General features: G+C 45.4%; 1 protein-coding gene across 7 annotated transcripts in view; it reads right to left on the reverse strand.

The window, feature by feature from the left end:
• The window catches only part of Gria1 (glutamate ionotropic receptor AMPA type subunit 1), a 315,108-nt gene extending 302,862 nt beyond the window's left edge, over positions 1–12,246 (reverse strand). For 2 of the 7 annotated variants that reach the window (XM_028782513.1, XM_028782514.1), the window contains exons 1-2: positions 11,753–12,246; positions 8,694–8,831 (exon numbers count right to left, since the gene is read on the reverse strand). In XM_028782513.1, coding sequence (XP_028638346.1) covers positions 8,694–8,831; positions 11,753–11,834 — 220 coding nt within the window. In that variant the 5' untranslated portion in view covers positions 11,835–12,246. Of the gene's footprint in view, positions 1–8,693; positions 8,832–10,383; positions 10,430–10,787; positions 10,902–11,752 lie in introns of those variants that run through there. The other 5 variants (XM_028782517.1, XM_028782516.1, XM_028782518.1 and 2 more) reach the window with 3 other exon arrangements.
• Between the last annotated feature and the right edge of the window lie 5,953 nt (positions 12,247–18,199).

Consider the following 18,199-nt stretch of genomic DNA (forward strand, 5'->3'; position numbering starts at 1 on the left):
ACAGCATCCCAAGTACAGCTTCCCAAGTACAGCATCCCAAGTACAGCATCCCAAGTACAGCTTCCCAAGCTCCTGTCCTCAGCTCACACCCCTAGCTCTGTGCCTGCCTAGAGCTGGCTCCTAGGTTACATGCTACATGCTTTCCCTGCCTGGTCCTTTAGCACATTGTCTTCAGCAATCCTCTCATGTCACTCATCTGCAGTTGTTTCTAGCTGGGATGCACCATGAGCACAAAGCTGTCCTGAAATACTCCTGGATCCTGAATGAACAGATCTGCATTTACATATAGCATGTGGCTATTTTACATTGGGACGACAGGATACTTTTTTGTGGTATTATTTAGTTTAAGAACCCTTCCGACCTACAGGCATTTCTATCACTGAAGTTTTCCATATGCACTCCATATAAAACTCCCACCCTAGGGATCGGGGAGATGCTCACACTCAGTATAAAAATCCTACCCTAGGGATCAGGGTGATGCTCATACTCAGTATAAAAATCCTACCCTAGGGATCAGGGAGATGCTCATACTCAGTATAAAAATCCCACCCTAGGGATCGGGGAGATGCTCAGATGATTAAGCAGCACTTGCCATACAAGCATGAAAACTGAGCTCAGCCCTCAGTTTCCATGTAAAGTCACAAATGATGGTGCACATTTTCAAACTCATAATTGGAGCGATAGAGACAGGCAGAACCCTGCGGGTCTCTAGCTAGTCAGCCTAGCCTAGCAAAATCCATGAGCCCCAGATCTCACCAAGAGACTTACTTCAGGAAACAAACAAACAAACCAACCAACAAACAAAACAGAGTGGATGGCTCCTGAGAAACAATACCAGAGATTGACCTTTGACCTCCATGTGCATGCACAACATACACATACATGGATCTCTGCATAGACATATGCACTTGTATGCATACACACACACATACATACACACAATGAAGGATGCTGGGAGGATGCTTATATGCCTTCATGACTATCTGAATAAGAAGACGGCCTGCTGCTTGGATCCAGGTCTTCACATTTGAACTCAGAGAATACAATCCCCTTCCATTGCACCACACATGATACATCTACAGCTGCCTTCAGCCAACCTGCCTTTCTGCTTTCTTCCTAAGTTTTCTTGTTTGATGAAATCTCGATGGTTCCAGCTGGAAGTTTACTTGCAACAATTGGGGAGTTCAGAAGTTCTTTCTTCTGAGCATTTATAAGAAAGAAAAAAAGAGAAGAAAGGAGAAAAGAGAGTGGGGGAGGGAAGAAAGACAGGAGAGGAAGGCGGGGAGAGGGAAGAAAGGAAGGATGTAGACTCCATCATCTCTTTGTGCAAGCCTATTTATTTTTCAAGACCCTGAGCACCTTGAGGGGAGAATCAATGCTTGGTACATTTTCTTTTCCTCAGTTCCTATTGCAGTGGCCTGTAATGGCGAATGGATTTCATCTCTTGAGTCGACTCTGACCAATTCACCGTAGCTGCTTAGAATGCTGAAGTGAGAGGGAGTCTGAGATCATGTTGGAAAGAGTGTGAATAGCAGCATCTGTCTGCATGGTGTGGAAGGGGCATGATGGGAGCCCCACTGCAGGGGAGGCAGTGACGGATGCTTCGAGTGACTGAATACATCTATGAATGTTACCAGTTTCCCAAAACAGCTCTTGTAACTACTTTACCCTGAGGCTCCAAGAAGACAGCAGCCATCTCTCTCATCCCAACAGAGGTCGTTACCCACAGGGGCGGGTGTTTATCAATAAGCCTTTGTTCAGAAAGAGAACTGAGAGTCAGTCACACACCAGTGTCAACACCTGTGCTTCTTATGGTGAGAACACGGATGAAGATGCAGGAGCCCAAGCAGGTTGTCATATCAACCAGAGAACTGAAGGCATCTGCCATCAGCCAGGGGGATGGGTGTGGGTGTGTGGGGTGAGCAGTGTACCCATTTCCACTGAATTGAGACAGTCCCTTCTGGATGGAGAAGAGATGTGCATAAGACAGGAAATAAAAGGAGGCTGCAAAGGCTCAGGAAACTCCTGATCCCAATACAATTCTGCAGGCTGCTTTCCAAGGCCATCAAAGCAGCAAGCAGTTGCGGGGAAAAGGAGACTCTATTATCGGTCAGGTCAATCTCCTTACAAATCCTAGCTGGAGCTCTTGGGAGGCAGTTTCCTTGGTGGGATGGGCCTTTTGGTGATGCAGCTGCCTTGAGTCACCCATCACCCTTTAAGTAACACCATTACACTCAGTGCTTCTGTAAGCTAGACTTGGGTAGGATCATTGCACTGGTCTATCATTGGGGTACTTCATGTTGCTCCATGAAAAGTCACATCACAAAGTACAGAATACAAACATTCCTCTCTGCAGCTCAGAAACGGGCACACATAGTATGGTTAGGCTGGAGGGAGGATACTGATACTAGGAATTTATCCTCTCTAAACATCTCCCTACCTCCTCATGACTAACATTTCCACATGCCCATGTGTGCCTTCCTTCTTCTGAAGTCTTTCTGTCCACAGCCACAGTATCTCCCAAATCAGATCCCACAGCAGCACGTGGAGTCCTCAGAGACTAATTTAGACTCTTTTGGCATAATTTGTAAACAATCTCTGTTACTTTCAGTGGCAGCATATATAAAATGGGATCACTGTACCTATGACAACATCTAGGATGCATCAGCGACAGAGCAAGCTTCGGAAGTAGCTTCTGCTCACTCCATCGCTTGCCACGTTCTCTTCATTTCTGTAGTAAGGCTGATTTCTTTTGTGGAACAACGGGCCAGTGTTACATATCATTTGTGTCCTTTACTATTTCTTGCAGGGTGAATGATAGACATTAGAATAAAATAGCACGATGCTGGACATTAAAGAGGATAATGTGAGCAATGGCCTGTGCACAGATGAGGTCAAGCAAAATCATCTGATTACAGCAGCCACATGAATGACAAGGCATAGAGAGAGCTTAGCTAAACCTGAAAGCTTATGTTTTATTTTTTTTTAAAGAAAAGTAATTCTCAGTTCTAGACAGTAGATGCTGGGTGGGAAAGTGTTTCCAGCATTGCTTAGTGTCTTCATTTTTTTTTTCCAAAGAAGGTAAAACGGCGGGATTTTTGTCTACCTTTTGAAAAGCATTCTGAAGGGTGAACAACATAAATCTGTGGACTGTGAATTCGAAGTTCTGAAGTGACCTGTAAAGCTTATACCACATCTAAGAGGCCTTTGCCTATTGCCAATAACCAAAACCTTGTTAGAACACTCTTGAGAATCCCAATTGGGCCTACAGTAGGAGTCCCACCATGGCAGAGATGTTGCCCTTCACCTGGCTATAATAGGCTACTGTCATTTGTAGCTGTGTGGGTGAGCCCTGCCTATTGGCAACTACACTCCTTGATATTTAGGGGTCTTTTCATGTGGATTTGGTACCACTGTGTGCATTGTCCAGAGAGCAAATCACATTCTAGCAGTGGATAGGTGCCACACTCAGGCAGTGCTGCTTAAGGAGTCCATGCAGCTTGCAAAGGCGATGCTTCCTGGAGGTAATGAGGAGTGAAAGAGAATTGGACTGGTCGAGAAGGGACACATTGGGGTGATGACTGCCCATTTTTTTCCCTAGACATCAAGGCTACATAGACTTGGGGTTTAACATTGCTTTATCTCTCCATAATATTTTTTATTTTTATTAGGCATATTCATTACGTATCATCATGGTCTCACCTGACATTCTCACACATGTAGGTAGTGTATTGATCATGGTCACCCTTTACCCCCTCTCATATCTTCTTCACTCACGCTGATCCCCGTCCACTTCCCAGTGAGGCCCCTTGTCTGCTCTTTTGTTTTTGTTTTTAGTTTTGATGCTTCTTCAAAGAGTTTGGTAGGGGCTGTATACAGGATCCTGGGCACCTTGCCAGTGGCTATGCCCCTGAAGCAAACACCTTGTCCTTCCCCACCAGCCAGTAGCTGGCCATAAATCTTCAGGGAGGGCCAAGGTCCCTCGTCCATGACAGGAGGTTGAAGGATCCAATCTTGTGCAGACCTCTAGCTCTGTCTTTTACATTTTTAAAAGGATGGGAAATACAATTTTTAATATGAAATTTTATCCTCTCCCATGGCAGATTCTGTTCTGGAAATTGCCCTTGGGTGGTCACTTGGTGACCTCTTTCACAGCATGTGATCTATGTCAAGTTGAAAAGCCCACCTGGAAGCTACTAGAGGTCCAAGAGGGGAAGTTCAGTAATATGTCCCCTCTACACCTGCTATTTTCTCTGCCCAGAAAATTCCACCCTCTGCTCTTGCTGCCCTCCCTCCTTCTATACCACACTCTCTGAGAGAGGCCAACCCTGGGCCTCCCTGTGCCTCTAACATTCCTTAGAAATCTCTGCAAAGGCACGTACAACATTACATTTTAATTTTCTCTTACAGGACAGTGTGCCTCACTAGGGATAAAGTCCTCCAGGGCAGAGAACGTGTCTTAGCTTTGTCTGCGTTTCTGGTACTTAACGTTATGCTTGGGTTTGGTTAAGGGCTCAGAAATGCTTACTGAAGAAATGGAAGACTTTTTAGATAAAAGCATTGCTTAAGCTGTGATGCTCATACTAAGCAGTATAGAGTCTTCTGGGTCTGCTCCTGAATATTCTGATTCTGGGAGAAGAGAAGCCACTGCCGAGCCTTGCTTTAAACTAGCCTCTGGGTGTATGCTATGTGTGCTGAAGTCCAGGAACCTCTTGCTTAAACCACATGCTGCACAAAGCTGGGTCTTTGCTTTTGTGTTTCAGTTTTGGGTACTTACAGTCCCAGCATCTGGCACAAGGCTGCATTCCTACATGAATCAGGAATTGTGTGTGTGTGTGTACATGTGCATACATGCATGCTTGTGCACGTGTATGCACATATGTGTGATAAAAAAGTGAATGGAATAATGAATGGAGGAATGAATGAAGAGGTGAGATGAACTTGTACAGTGGCCCTCTGGTTGCTACATAACTGGAGCCTCACCTTAGCATGGCACTTATTACCTTAATCTACTCTTACTCTATAAAAGCATGAAGGCAGGTGGATAGCCAGCCAGTAAACACCTGCCTTATCGTTAGCCACCCCTACTCTGTCTTAGTAGACTTGAAAAGAGACTCTGAGACATCTGGATTGATCAATTATCAACACCTCCTAAGTCACGGCAGGTGAGGAATGTCCATGCAAAGATACTAGACTCTCACTTTAGCCAGCAGTAGTCAGGATGCTTCTGTCTCTCTCCCCTCTATCCCTTGCCCTGTATTTATCACCCTCCTCTTAGATTGCCTGTTGCTGAAACTTGTAGCAGAAACAGTTAAAACATGTCCTCTCCTTTCCTTTCTCTACCCTCTGGTGGAGGGATAATGAATAGCAAAATACATCAAAACCCAAATTGAATGATCATATTGAAATGATAAACACTTGCCCATTTTTGGAAGTCAAAAACTGAGGTGAGCATTAATTTGAGGTAACTGCTGCTTCATATTTCAGAAAAACATACAAAGCTACATCTGAATGACATATTGAACTTTGTTTTCCATGTCTGATGGGTTAACCCATTCTGTCCAGAACAACTTTCTCTCTTTGATAGTTTTACTCAGTTCAAACTGGAGAGATGTACAGATTCCCACACTGATGGGACACACAGACATAGTCACAAAGGGTTCCACAGCTTCCTGTGAAGGTAGCAGAGAGGACTCACAGTGCTGCTGTTCCCCCAAGTCTCCCCCATTCCCTCTGATCTTGGGACTAGAGGGCAGAAACTAAAGGTCGAATAATAAATGACTTTATTGAATCTTGGGGAGCTTCCTCATGTTCCCTTTGGGGTGTGTACAATCCAATTGAGAGTCAACAGTATTATCCTCCCTGTTTCCAATGCCCACCTTGCCTCACAGCTTGAAGAAACATTGAAAGAACAGCCAGATTCACAAGGCAGAAATAAGTAACAACCTGTGTGCTAGTATACAGCAGGCATCACATTCAAAACCTCAGATCCGCTGCCCATAATGGGCAACCTTGCCTGTGCCTTGCTTCTGCCTCCCTGATAAACAGGCAGCAGCTGTCTACAAGATCAGGTCTTAGGTTGTGAAGATAACAGACCAGAAATACAACCTCTTGCCTTTGGACATTTCTTCCTCATTGTGTCCTTATTATCTTGTCTTGGCACTCAGCATTTTGACAGGAGGGAAGCAGTTAGCATATCTTTCCACCAGGTTCTGATACAGACAGTTCTCAGCCCTGTGAGTTGAGAGTACATGTACCAGCTATTTATTCTCATTGATTTTCTTACCCTTGTTGGGCAATGAGCCCCTTTGAAAGTTTGACCAAAGCATATATATAAATGCATATATATGTATGCATATATATACATATATATACATATATGTATATATACATATATATGCACATGTATGTTCAAGTACCAGAGGAGGCTAGAAGAAGGTGTCAGATCCCTTACAGCTGGCATTATAGTTGTTGTGAGCCACTAGACATTTGTTTCAGGAATTGAATTTGGGTCTTCTACTACAGTCATTCATGCTTTTACCTGCTGAACCATCTCTTCACACCCAAAAGGCATTGTCATACTTGCTTATGCATATAAGAGGTTTGGGTGATCTAGATACACTGATGTCTCACTCAATCCTTCCCCTCATAGATCTACTCCAAGCCACAGGAAAAGGAACAGAGGTCATACAATAGCTAAAGACTTGTCCTGCATTGTTCTCAGTTTCTTGCTGTGATGTTTTCACAGACCTACAACCCAGAGATTCAATGTTAGCCCTTTTTCTTCCATGTAGTAAGTGTGACTGTTGATTTTGACTGGTTTAAATACTACTTAGGGCATTAGTGGTGCATACCTGTGGGAATGTCAGGGGGCATTCACTGAGTGGGCAAGACCCACTATGAGTGCAGGGAGCACTGGGGTAGTAACCCGAAAAGAGAAAAAGAGAAAGCCAGTAGAACCCTATCATCCCCTCTTCTCTGCTTCCTGATCTGCTCAAGTGTGAGCAAACAGCCTTAGGCTCCTGCCAGTCTTCCCCATCAGGATGGACTGTGTCCTCACACTGTGAGCCAACATAAACCCTTCCTACATCATGCTCTTCTTATCAGGTATTCGGTCAATCAACTACTATTGCAAGTAATACACAAGACAAGATCTGGCTTTACCAGAATGCAGAGTAGTTACTTTTTCATCCATTGGACCACTCCCTGCCATGCAAGGTCACAGCTGCGGCAGGAAATTGGAGTTTATCACTTTCAATGCTGTATCAGGCCGCTGCCTCATCAGAACACCCTCTGTTACTTCAGGCACTGTGGACAAGGTGTCCTAAGGATAGGTGGATCTATCTGTTTATTATAGTCAGCAGAAATGTGGCTTTGAGGGTTGAAGGTGGTTACAAGACCACTCTCAACTTCTCTACTGACCTTGTGAAGGTTACATAGCTGCCCAACCTCATGCATCTGTCTCAAAGAGGATGACAACAGCTTTCTACAAAGCTCTTCTAAGGATTAAAATAGATAATCCCCCAAAGCAGCTAGTTCCAAATAGTCTGTAGCCAACAATTAATGAATGACAGCAAACACCACCACCCATGGCCATGATGCATTTAACCAAAACCCTCAGGCAAATTGTAATTCCTGAAATTCATATCAGCATCATCCCATGTATGATCTCAGAGGCAGAAGAAATTCTGAATTCTTATTTGGACACTTCAAAGTCTCACCAGCAGCAATCACTGAGAGCCTCCCATAAGGGACTATGGAAGAAAGATGAAAGACACATCCATGCCTTCAACCATCCGTAGCTCAGCAGAGGTCATGAAGCCAATGGTGGTAGCTTGGGGTCTGTAGCTATTCTCCCTCATTCTGGATGCTTACACTTTCTTGCCATACAATTCCACCAGAGCTTAATACCCAGAGGGACAACTGTCTCTATTGATTAATTTTTAGCCTTTCCTCTGACACAAAGAGACAGCTATAGAACCCACCACCCAGATCTACATGTTTAGTTCCTGTTATTAAGGGGATTAGCTCACCACATATATAATGCTGCTGCTCCAGACGTTCTGCTGCAGGTTCCCCTTGGCGTTCTGTTTTAAGTGATGCTCCAAGAGCATCACTAAAATTGTGTAGCCTTCTCAGCTCCTTCTCTCTTTAACCTACAGCCTGTCTTAAGCAGATAGTCACTTCACACCTCTTTGGAAACCACCTAGCCACCCCATTTCAATAATTATTATTTACTCTGCCGATAGAGGACACACTTCACATGTACCGGTGCTTATCAAGATATAGGAACACTTCTCCTACTGGTGGGCAGGAAATGGTTGAGGAAGGTTGAACACATTGTCCTCAACTCAGGACCAGTCCTTCTCCCTCTCTGCAGTTGCCTATAAACTTTCTCAATCTAGAGGCCTCAGTGAAGTAGGCCAGATGCAGTCAACCTAAGACCCCACCAGGCTGGCATTTAAAACTCGCTGATGGTGAAGAAACACACCCATTCCACGAAGCACAGCAGGATCTGAAATATAGACTTTGGAAATCACTTAAAAGGCTCTGGAAATTTCCCTTGAAGGGCCTTCTCTCACGACGACAAATGACGATTGGAGTCATTTTTGCAACAACAACACCTACCCACGGGCCCTCCCATCACGGGTCTAGTGCAGAAAGACATGTCAGAAATAGCAGCCGTTACTTACATCGGTAAGTCATCTCAAAGCTGTCGCTGATGTTCACAATATCGATCTGGGGAAGCAGCTTGGGGGGCTCCGTGAGTTGTGACAAAGCAAACCTAAAAGCCGCATGTTCCTGCGATTGTTGGTTTGGAAATAATCCCCCTGAGAGGAAAGAAAAGACAGTGTAGTGAGTCTGAGATAGGGACAGATCTCACTGGTTCATCAGTCCATCCCAGAGAGCTCAGTCCTTTCCTGTGCAAAGCCAGACCTAAGGTCCTTGCTCTCACTGGTAAGTAATCCAAACAGACTCAACTGGATGCCAAGGCTTACACTCCATGGATAAGCTTTTATGCCAGGGACTCTAACACCCATCATTTTGCCCCCAACATTTGACTGTGTGCCCCTTGGCTCAGCAAAGAGCAGAAAACACAGAAGACTGTAGAGTTTTAATCTTCCTTACTTTTTTCTACAAGATGTCCATGAGCCTCTATTTTTACACACACACACACACACACACATACACACACACACACACACACGAACATTCTCCCTGCATATATCTTTTCTTATCCAGACCCATTTCTCATTCACAGAACCTCTAGTTACAAGAAAGTATTGCAAAGCATTAGAAATGAGGCCTGGGACCCTTCAGGCTTTTCTACCTCAACTGTTTGTTTGCTTTGCGACTCAGACCTGCGTGCTGTGATGCTGTGTAACTTGCCCATTGCCATCCAGGCTTGTTATTTATTTTCTCTGAGCACTCTAGTTTTTGCCTTTCATTGCTCATGTTTCCATATACCTAGGACCGTCTGATTACATAAGGGGTTGTCATTGTGCCTTGCAGATGTGGGGGTCTTAAGAGTGCCAAGATGTGCCAGCATCTTTTATTAACCAGCACAGGGATAGTAACCACCAAGGCTTTTGTTCCAAGACACAAGGACACAGGGCTTTTCTTTACAATAGGATGGATGTGCAAATGAATTGAAATGCATTCCTATAAATTGAAAGCAGCTGTTTCTAGGGGCCAGACTACAATAAATGTGTGCACAGAAGTTTATCTCTGATTGGCCAGGAATTCGCAGTTCCAGTAATCTACCGGTAACTTCCTGTGCCGTAGATATATGTTTGGTGTTAGAGATCATGTAAGTAGAATTGATGACTACTTCATGGAGGTGATTATTTCAGCATTTGCCCAATGGGTTGATGTGTCTCCCTTATGTTTAAAAAGAACAACAGTGACAAGGACTGAACATGAAATTCCTGCAGGGATGCGTGGGCCAGTGTGGGTATGCCCCCAGAAACATCACAATGAATGATGTACACACATACCTGCAGAAACCTAGTTCCCTTGATGAAAGATTACAACCAGCAGCAAAATATAGAGGATAAGTAATGAGAGAGAGAGGAACGGTGCCATAGGCCAGCACATGTGACTTACACACACACACACACACACACACACACTTAACAACACCCCTATTTTAAAAAGCAAAAACAAACAAGCAAACAAAAAGCTAAAACAATTACTCTTGCTTGGGATGCTCCACTCTCTCCTTCCAGGTGACCACACCCCACACTGGTCCTGGTTCTCTCTGGAGTGAATGGAAGTGAGCAGGTGGAAGGTGGGAGGGAGCAGCTACAGGCTGGGCCACAAGGGAAGTGTCTCCCGCAGGCAGGAAGTTTGCCTGTAAGGCAGGAGCTCACGCACATGTACACACTTCAGAATACAGCTTAACAGGTGTCAGGAAACAAAGCAAGTTACTCCACAGCTACCCCAACAGTACCAGGAGCCAGGAAGCTGGAGAGGCCCCAAGAGGCTATTAGAAACACATTCATGTGCTATATATCCCATCCCCAGTTCCCCCTCCCCCCTGAAAACACAAACATTCTCATAAACAAACCCAAACCGAGATGGAACTCTCCCTAGTAAGCCAACCCCTGGTGTGGGGAGGACACAGAAAGCCAGCCTGCCAAGATGCCTCAAAACACAACAGCCTAGTTGATGCTGGGTTACAAACAAGAGCTGAGCCGCTGGTCACCCTGACCCCAAGCCCTGTTCCCAAGCTGAGGTTGCTTCATTTGTCTAGCTTTTCCCCATGGTTACAGGAACAGCAATACCTGTCTGCTCCTTCATAAATACAAGTACAGCCGCCGAATGAAGGGAAGTGAGGGACGGAGAGACATGCCGCATGTTGAATCCCACCTGCGGGTTGAGAGGATGGAGCCCAGGAATGAGGATAGCTGCTGGGGGTCAGGGGTGAGGAAGGAGCCTAGCAAGGAGTGTGTGTGTGTGTGTGTGTGTGTGTGTGTGTGTGTGTGCACGCTCTTGCAGGAGCACTACTGTCAGTGTCTGGACAGAGCACTCAAGAGGAAGGGGAAAGGGTGGGAGAAAAGGCAGTCTAGGAAGTTCCAGGATAAGGAGAACACAGCCCAGCATGGCTGAAGGGAAGGAAGATAGCTAGGGGGTCCATAGAGCTCTGGCTACCGAGTAAGGCCTGGAACTTCTCAGCAAAGACAACCAACCTAGCAACCACCACTCCTTCTCGAAGAGGGGGTCTCTTTCCCCTCCCCCAGCCAGACATCACTGCTGTCCCCATCACTCAAGCTACATATGCACATTTAATATATAATCACAACACACATACGCCTACCTTACATATTTATATAAATCAACCGGGAGCATCCACCTAGTCAGAGTTAACTCCTTAAACACTCTGAACCCTGTCTCAAGAGCAGTCTGATTGTATTTTTCCCTCTCTGGAACAGAGGCTCCTCCATTTCAGGCGCTCATGCTTGATGCTTTGAGTGCGCGGTGTATGTGCACCTGTGTGTGTGTGCGCACACACACGAGAGAGAGAACACTTCCCCTGTGCCCCTCATGGCATCGGATGAGGAGAGACCCCTTTCCCCAGACTGGCGACCCAAGTCTTCCTCCCATCCTGGTTTTTCGATTGCTAAGCACAACAGCTCCGACTGAGAATGGGTTGAGAAATCTCCCTTTCAAAAAACAAAAAGAAAAAAAGAAAGAAAGAAAATCCTGGCCAGATCCCCGAAGTCCCTCCCCAGCTGCCCCTCTCACTCACCTATCTGGATATTGTTGGGGAAATTGGCACCCACAACCGCACCTAGAAAACCGGTGCAGAAAAAGGCAAAGATGTACGGCATATTCCTTTTTACATTGGCGAAAAAGAAGCCCTGGTCCAACCATAGATTTGGTCTTCCCTCCCCTCCCTTTGATTCTTCTTGATGTTCTGCCGGCTCTTTTCTTCCTGCAGTTCCTTGCTTGCTTCTTTCCTTCCTCTCTTCCTTCTGTGAGGTTTCTCTTGTTTCTCTTGGAAGGGGAGCCGAGCAGTTAAACTGCAGCCTTAACACCGACTGACAGCCAGATTAACTGAGCCGGGAGCAGCCCGTCCTCATGCTTGGAGCGCTAGCTAGCTCCCCCTCTCCCTCTGCTCTCCTCCTCTTCTCTAGCAGCCAGCCTCTCTCTCCTCTCTCTCACCCTCCTGTTCTCTCTCTCTCTCTCTCTCTCTCTCTCTCTCTCTCTCTCTCTCTCTCTCTCTCCCTCCCTCCCTCCCTCCCTCCCTCCCTCCCTCCCTCCCTCCCACTCTCACAGGCTGCCAGCTCTCTTGCTGATACCCAGGAGCCAGCTCGGAGTTCCTGCATTGGCCTCCCCAACCCATCACCCCTACCTCTCCATCCTCACCTTACTTTTTTTTCCTGTGGGTGCAGAGGATGGAGGGGATGAAGGAGGGAGGGTGGAGGGTGCTTTCCCCAAAGGGGGCAGCCCACTGTCCCCTTCGCCTCCCCCACCTTCCTCTGATTCTCTCTCAGCCCCTCCCCCTGCCAGGGGATAAGATGCTTTTGGGAATGCGGGTTCAGTTGCAAGTCAGTAGGTGGCAGGGGGTCCCCACAATAGCCCTGGATTCACCAGCTGCTTGATCTAGGTCACTTTCTCTAGTAGTGCCCGGGTTGCGCTGGATATATCTTCTACACTCCACTGGCCCAATTATTCCTACAACTAATTCCCAAGGGGGAGACCCTAGAAATCCCTCTCCAGAAATTTAAAGGGAAGACTGTGAGAAAGGCATGCAACAGTAGCTTCTGGATGACTGGCCTGTGCTTGGAACTGGATGCTAACAGACCCTTCCACCTTTAGGAGAGGCACGGGTGGCCTTTTTTTTGAAAGCATAGGTATTTGAACTTGCCCCCCCTTTTTTTCTTGCAGGGTGCAGGAATCTATAACAGCAGAGTTGTGTGGGTGGGTGAACAAGAAGATTCAGGGTACGCACACAGGGCAATTACATGAGTCATTTTGTGATGATTCTAGTCAGAGGATGCAGGCTGCTTTCACTTACATCTCAGATTGTTTGTGTCCAGGAGAAGCTGGGCCTCTGTGGACCCTGCTAGACTGCAGCTGGCTTGGAGATACTCAAGAGAGATGTGTGCACAGGATGATAGCGTGAGCTATGGGACAGCCATCAATGACAGCTGGGGCTGTTTACAGTCTATGCAACATCTTCCTGGAGTCATCCATGTGCCCTCTCTCTCAAAAGTGACCATGGCTCCTGGGATTCACTCATGAAGACACCCAGTGAGGCCTTGAACTTTTAAATATTGTTGCTATATTTTTAAGTGTGCATGTGTGTGTGTGTGTGTGTGAATGTCATGACATCTGAGGAGGTCAGAGGACAACTTGTGGGATTCGCTTCTCTTCTTCTACCACATGGGACCAGGGATTGAAAACCCAGGTCATTAGGCTTAGCTGCAGGTGTCTTTACTGGGCTAAGCTATCTCTCTGGACTTGTGAATTTAAAGGCTTTAGTTATGGATAGACCCACCTGTCCTGGATAAGATGCTTACCTAGCCCAGAGACTTGTAGGAAAAGCAACCTCCACTTGTTCCTCAGTAGAAAGAACTTAAAAGATTTGGACTGGATATTTTTTTGCTATTGGAACAAAGCATTTTATCAAGAGACTCCACACTCTTTCACCAGCACAGCACCATCACACATTGGGACTTGTAACATGTTCAACACAAACCATGAAGCAGGAGCAATATGGTGGCCAGGGCCCTTGCGCTTTCTTGTGTCTTTTTATAGACTCAATGAATAATCCAAGTGTCTCGAACACCAGTGGTTAGCCACCACTTATCTTGCAGCGAAGAGCTCACTAAACATTGCTTGGGTTATGCTTGTGTGACAAGATGTGTGGAAAGTGATTTCATTCCCATCTTGTTATAAAGAACCTATTGTCCAGTGCTTTGCTCACATCTTCCCTTCCAGTATGGAAAAGAGTTCGAATGTGAACAGAGGAAACAGGTATCTGGCTTAAAGGTCATCATTCTTTGACCCTGGGGCAGTGAGCACTGGGCAGGGGCATTCTGTGTGAGCATTAGTGAGGGAAACTTGCGAGGTCAGGCTCTAGAAACATCACTTCTAAAGTCCTGGCCAATATTGAGAGCCTGTGATTGAATGATTCCATGTTAAAATTCTTCCATGGGTTTTTAATTTTTTTTTTGTCTCTTACTATTTTGAATGGTACCTGGGGATCTTTCAAGCTCTCTGAGCTTTGTGCCTTGTAATAATAATAATTAGGCTGTCACTAAAGGCTTCATACATTGTCACCTTTTAGAAGATCTCAAAGCCCTTACAAGGATTAATTAGTAAAATCACATCACCCGCTTGGAGTTAGAAATAATTGTTTGGCTTGGGGGTGTGATTAAAGGAGTCTAAAAGATGCATTTTCTATGATCTTCATAGATCATGTAATAAGACAGAGCTTCCAGGACACACACAGGTCTATGGTCTGCCCTCGGCCCATGGCTTACTAAATACATATCTGTTCAATGGTTAGAGACACATGGAGCTGACATATCTTAAGCTTGGACATAGAGGGCAAATCACATAGAGCTTCAATTGATCATCACATTTCTCTTCAAATTAAATGGTAGAGGAATCCCTCTCTGTATCTTCACAGGCTTTGGTGCTGGGGAACACAGAAAGGCCCTAGGCAGAACCTCTGCTTCAAAGTAGGCGAGTGTGGTGGATGATAGATGTCTTCATTTCACTGTCATCAACACAGGCCAGGACAAGGGTCTGATGCAAACACCACAGTGGGAAGGGAACAAGGAAGTAGCCACTGTATCTGTCTAAAGGGCCCCAGCATGACTTCAAAGACTTAGGGAAGGAAACTTGTGGGCAGATACTAAGCATGCTAAAGAAGAGAGATTGGGCAACATGCAGGAGGCAGGAGAGGAGACAGGTCCTCTGTGAGCCTGAACAGAACTGGTAGAGGACAGGGATAAGAAGCCAGCAGAGGTGAGGCTAGGGACCTGCTCCCTGGGTTATGGGAATAGCACAGAGATGATGAGAAAAGGAGACAGAAACTGGTCATGCAGGGCAGGTCCCAAAACCAGCAGTTTTAAGATGTCCTTGCTGAAAGCCAGGGATACCAGAGAAGCATTCTGATTCCTATGTTTTTGTTATGTCACAAAGGAACACTTCTGCCTAAAGGGACTCCAGAGCTGAAACTGTAAGGGGCACCTGGACACCTGCTCCGGTTCACTGGGCTGACCAGCTCACTGCCTTCCCCATTCTTCACCCAAGTTCTCTGAGGTAAGTCCTTTTAAAAAGTCCCTAGATAGCAGGTCAGTGGTGCTGTATTTCCCAGGAGCCCTTTACCATAGAGTAACTTCTCCCCATGGTTTCTCTCTCTCTCCTCTCCTTCCCTCTTAAGCTCCCACCTAAGAATCTATCTTTAAACTCTAAAATTTACCTTGGTCCATGAATTTCATCCTTCAAATTCACGAGGCAAGGACTTTCAGAAGTCCTTACTGGATCAGTCAACTTTGGTGGCTGTCAAGTTTGCAGAACCCTGGCTCCCTGAGGAAAGCTTCATAGTTCTCAGCAACACTCCAGTATTCCTGTATCAGAGTTATGGGGGACATTTTGGGATGATAATGACAGTACCAGGTGTGTGTGTGTGTGTGTGTGTGTGTGTGTGTGTGTGTGTATGTATGTATATGTGTGTGCATGTGCCTGTGTGTGTGTGAATGTATATGTGTGAACGTGTGTGTGAATGTGTGTGTGTGTGCATGTGCCTGTGGACATATGTATGTATGTATGTATGTATGTATGTATGTATGTATGTATATACATGTATAAGTGTATGTGTGTATGTGAATGTGTATGTGTAATGTATGTAGGTATAAGAAGAGACTGAGCACCCACAGGAGGTCTTTTCCTTATATACTTAGCCTCAAAAATAGGATGTCATATCACATGAATTCGTTTCCCTAAACCACCCTCTCCTGTGCCATCCTCTGTCCACAGTCTCAGCCCTTACTCCTATTTACAGTGGCAACATGAATCTTGAAAGATGGCTTCACAGACATCTGCAATTAATGGTTGGCCAAGCCCTACTGATACAAGGCACACTATGAGCAAGCTGGTAGGACTTAGGGTGGTTAGATGGCCAGCTTGAAATCGTGGGCCCGAACTGGCAGCAACGTTCTCCCTGAGTGGTATTTGGCAGTATCTGAAGATATTTTGGGGCCTGACAACTGGGGAAGTGCTATTTGGCATGGACTGATAGAAGCCAGGGATCCTGCCAAACTTTGTATAATACATAAAGCAGCCTCTACAACAACAACAATGTGACCTGGCTCATGGCATACACAGAACCAAGGCCAAAGATCTTTCTTAAAAATGAATATGCATGTGTATACATATATAATGTTATGTGTATGTGTGGGTACCATGTTGATGCCTGTGGTAACTATATGTGTACATGTACTCCATGTGTATGCCTGTGTGCCAAAGGAATATAGGACAGAGCATCAGATACCTTAGAACTGGAGTCACAAGTAGTTGCGGGTCACCATGTGAGCGCTGGAAACTAAACTCAGATTGTCTGCATGTGCTCTAAGCCTCTGAGTGATCTCTCCATCCATTTCAATATTTTTCTATTACTACGTTTAGTTATTCACTGTGTATATACATGTATGCTGGTATGTGCATGTGATGCCATGGGCCACAGCAGGCAAGCACAGGTCAGAGAACATCTGGGCACTGATTCTCTCCTCCCACCATGTGGGTCTTCTGCTTCCAGCTTGATGGTAAGTACCTTAGCCTGCTGAGTCATCTCAAAGGCTCTAAATACTTCTTTAGAAAGCATGATAACTCTGTTCAGTGTAAAACGATAGTAGAGATTATAGAGGGGTAGACTGCCAATCAAGATTGGGAATGGGACATAAGTGAGAGTCCACAAGGGCCCAAGGACCCTCCTTAAAGGGCCATGGCTATCAGGGCCCCTGTTGCAGCTTCCTAGTCCTCTACATTACCTAGAAAGAAGGTTAGCTAAGAGTTTTCAGATTGTAAAGTAGTCTATTTGGGAATGGGTGCTCCTTGAAGTCCAGATGGAAGGCCTCCAGGACGCTGATAAGCCAGTGTGAAAGTAGTCCAAGCTGCAGCCACAGTGTGTCACAGGCAGAGCATGGCACCTACTCTTCAACTGGATTATAACCTATCCTGGGACATCTTTGGCAAGCCTTCACTTTTGTTGCTCTGAAACCAAAATAGCTTTAGAATTCCTTTATTTGGCTTTGGTTTTTTCATTGCAAAACAAAGAAATGGTGTTGGGCAGAGAACTCAAGTTCAATTTCCTTCTTGGGACTCAAAGGAAAATTCAAGAAAGAAACTAGGAAGAACTTGAGGCAGTGGGGGTTAGGGGTGCAAGCAGCAACCACATCCTGCTGGAAGTGGGTGCAGGGACCCAAGGCTCATTATTATCATAAGGAAATGCAGACTTATTGTGGCAGATCTTCACACAGACACACACACACAATCATACATACACACATACACACACATACACACATACACACACATACACAATCATACACTCACACATACACATATACACATACACATATATAAGCACATACACACACATACACACAATCATACACACATACACACATACACACACATACACACATGCACACACATACACATATATAAGCACATACATACACACACATACACACACATACAACACATACACACAATCATACACACACACATACACATACACACACATACACATATACAAGCACATACATACACATACACACAATCATACACACATACGTACACATACACACATATACACACACATACACATACACATACACATATACAAGCATACACACATACACACACATACATAAACACACACACACACACACACACACTCGAGACAGTAGAAATACAGAAGAAATCCAGATGGATGGCTGGGGGATATGACTACATGAGTGAAGTGCTTGCCCTACAAGCATGTAGACCTGATTAAGACTCTCAGCATTCACATAAAACCCGAGCCCAGTGGCTTGTGTGCCTGTAATCTCAGAGCTGGAAGGCAGAGAGACGGTAGCATTACAGGGACTTATTGACCATCCAGGCAAGATAATACAGGGGCTCCTGGTTCAGTGAGAGATCCTGCCTCAGAAAATAAGGTAGAGAGGGTTCCTTT

This window comes from Grammomys surdaster, unplaced genomic scaffold, assembly GCF_004785775.1.
Source record: "Grammomys surdaster isolate TR1022 unplaced genomic scaffold, NIH_TR_1.0 797, whole genome shotgun sequence".
Taxonomy (NCBI): domain Eukaryota; kingdom Metazoa; phylum Chordata; class Mammalia; order Rodentia; family Muridae; genus Grammomys; species Grammomys surdaster.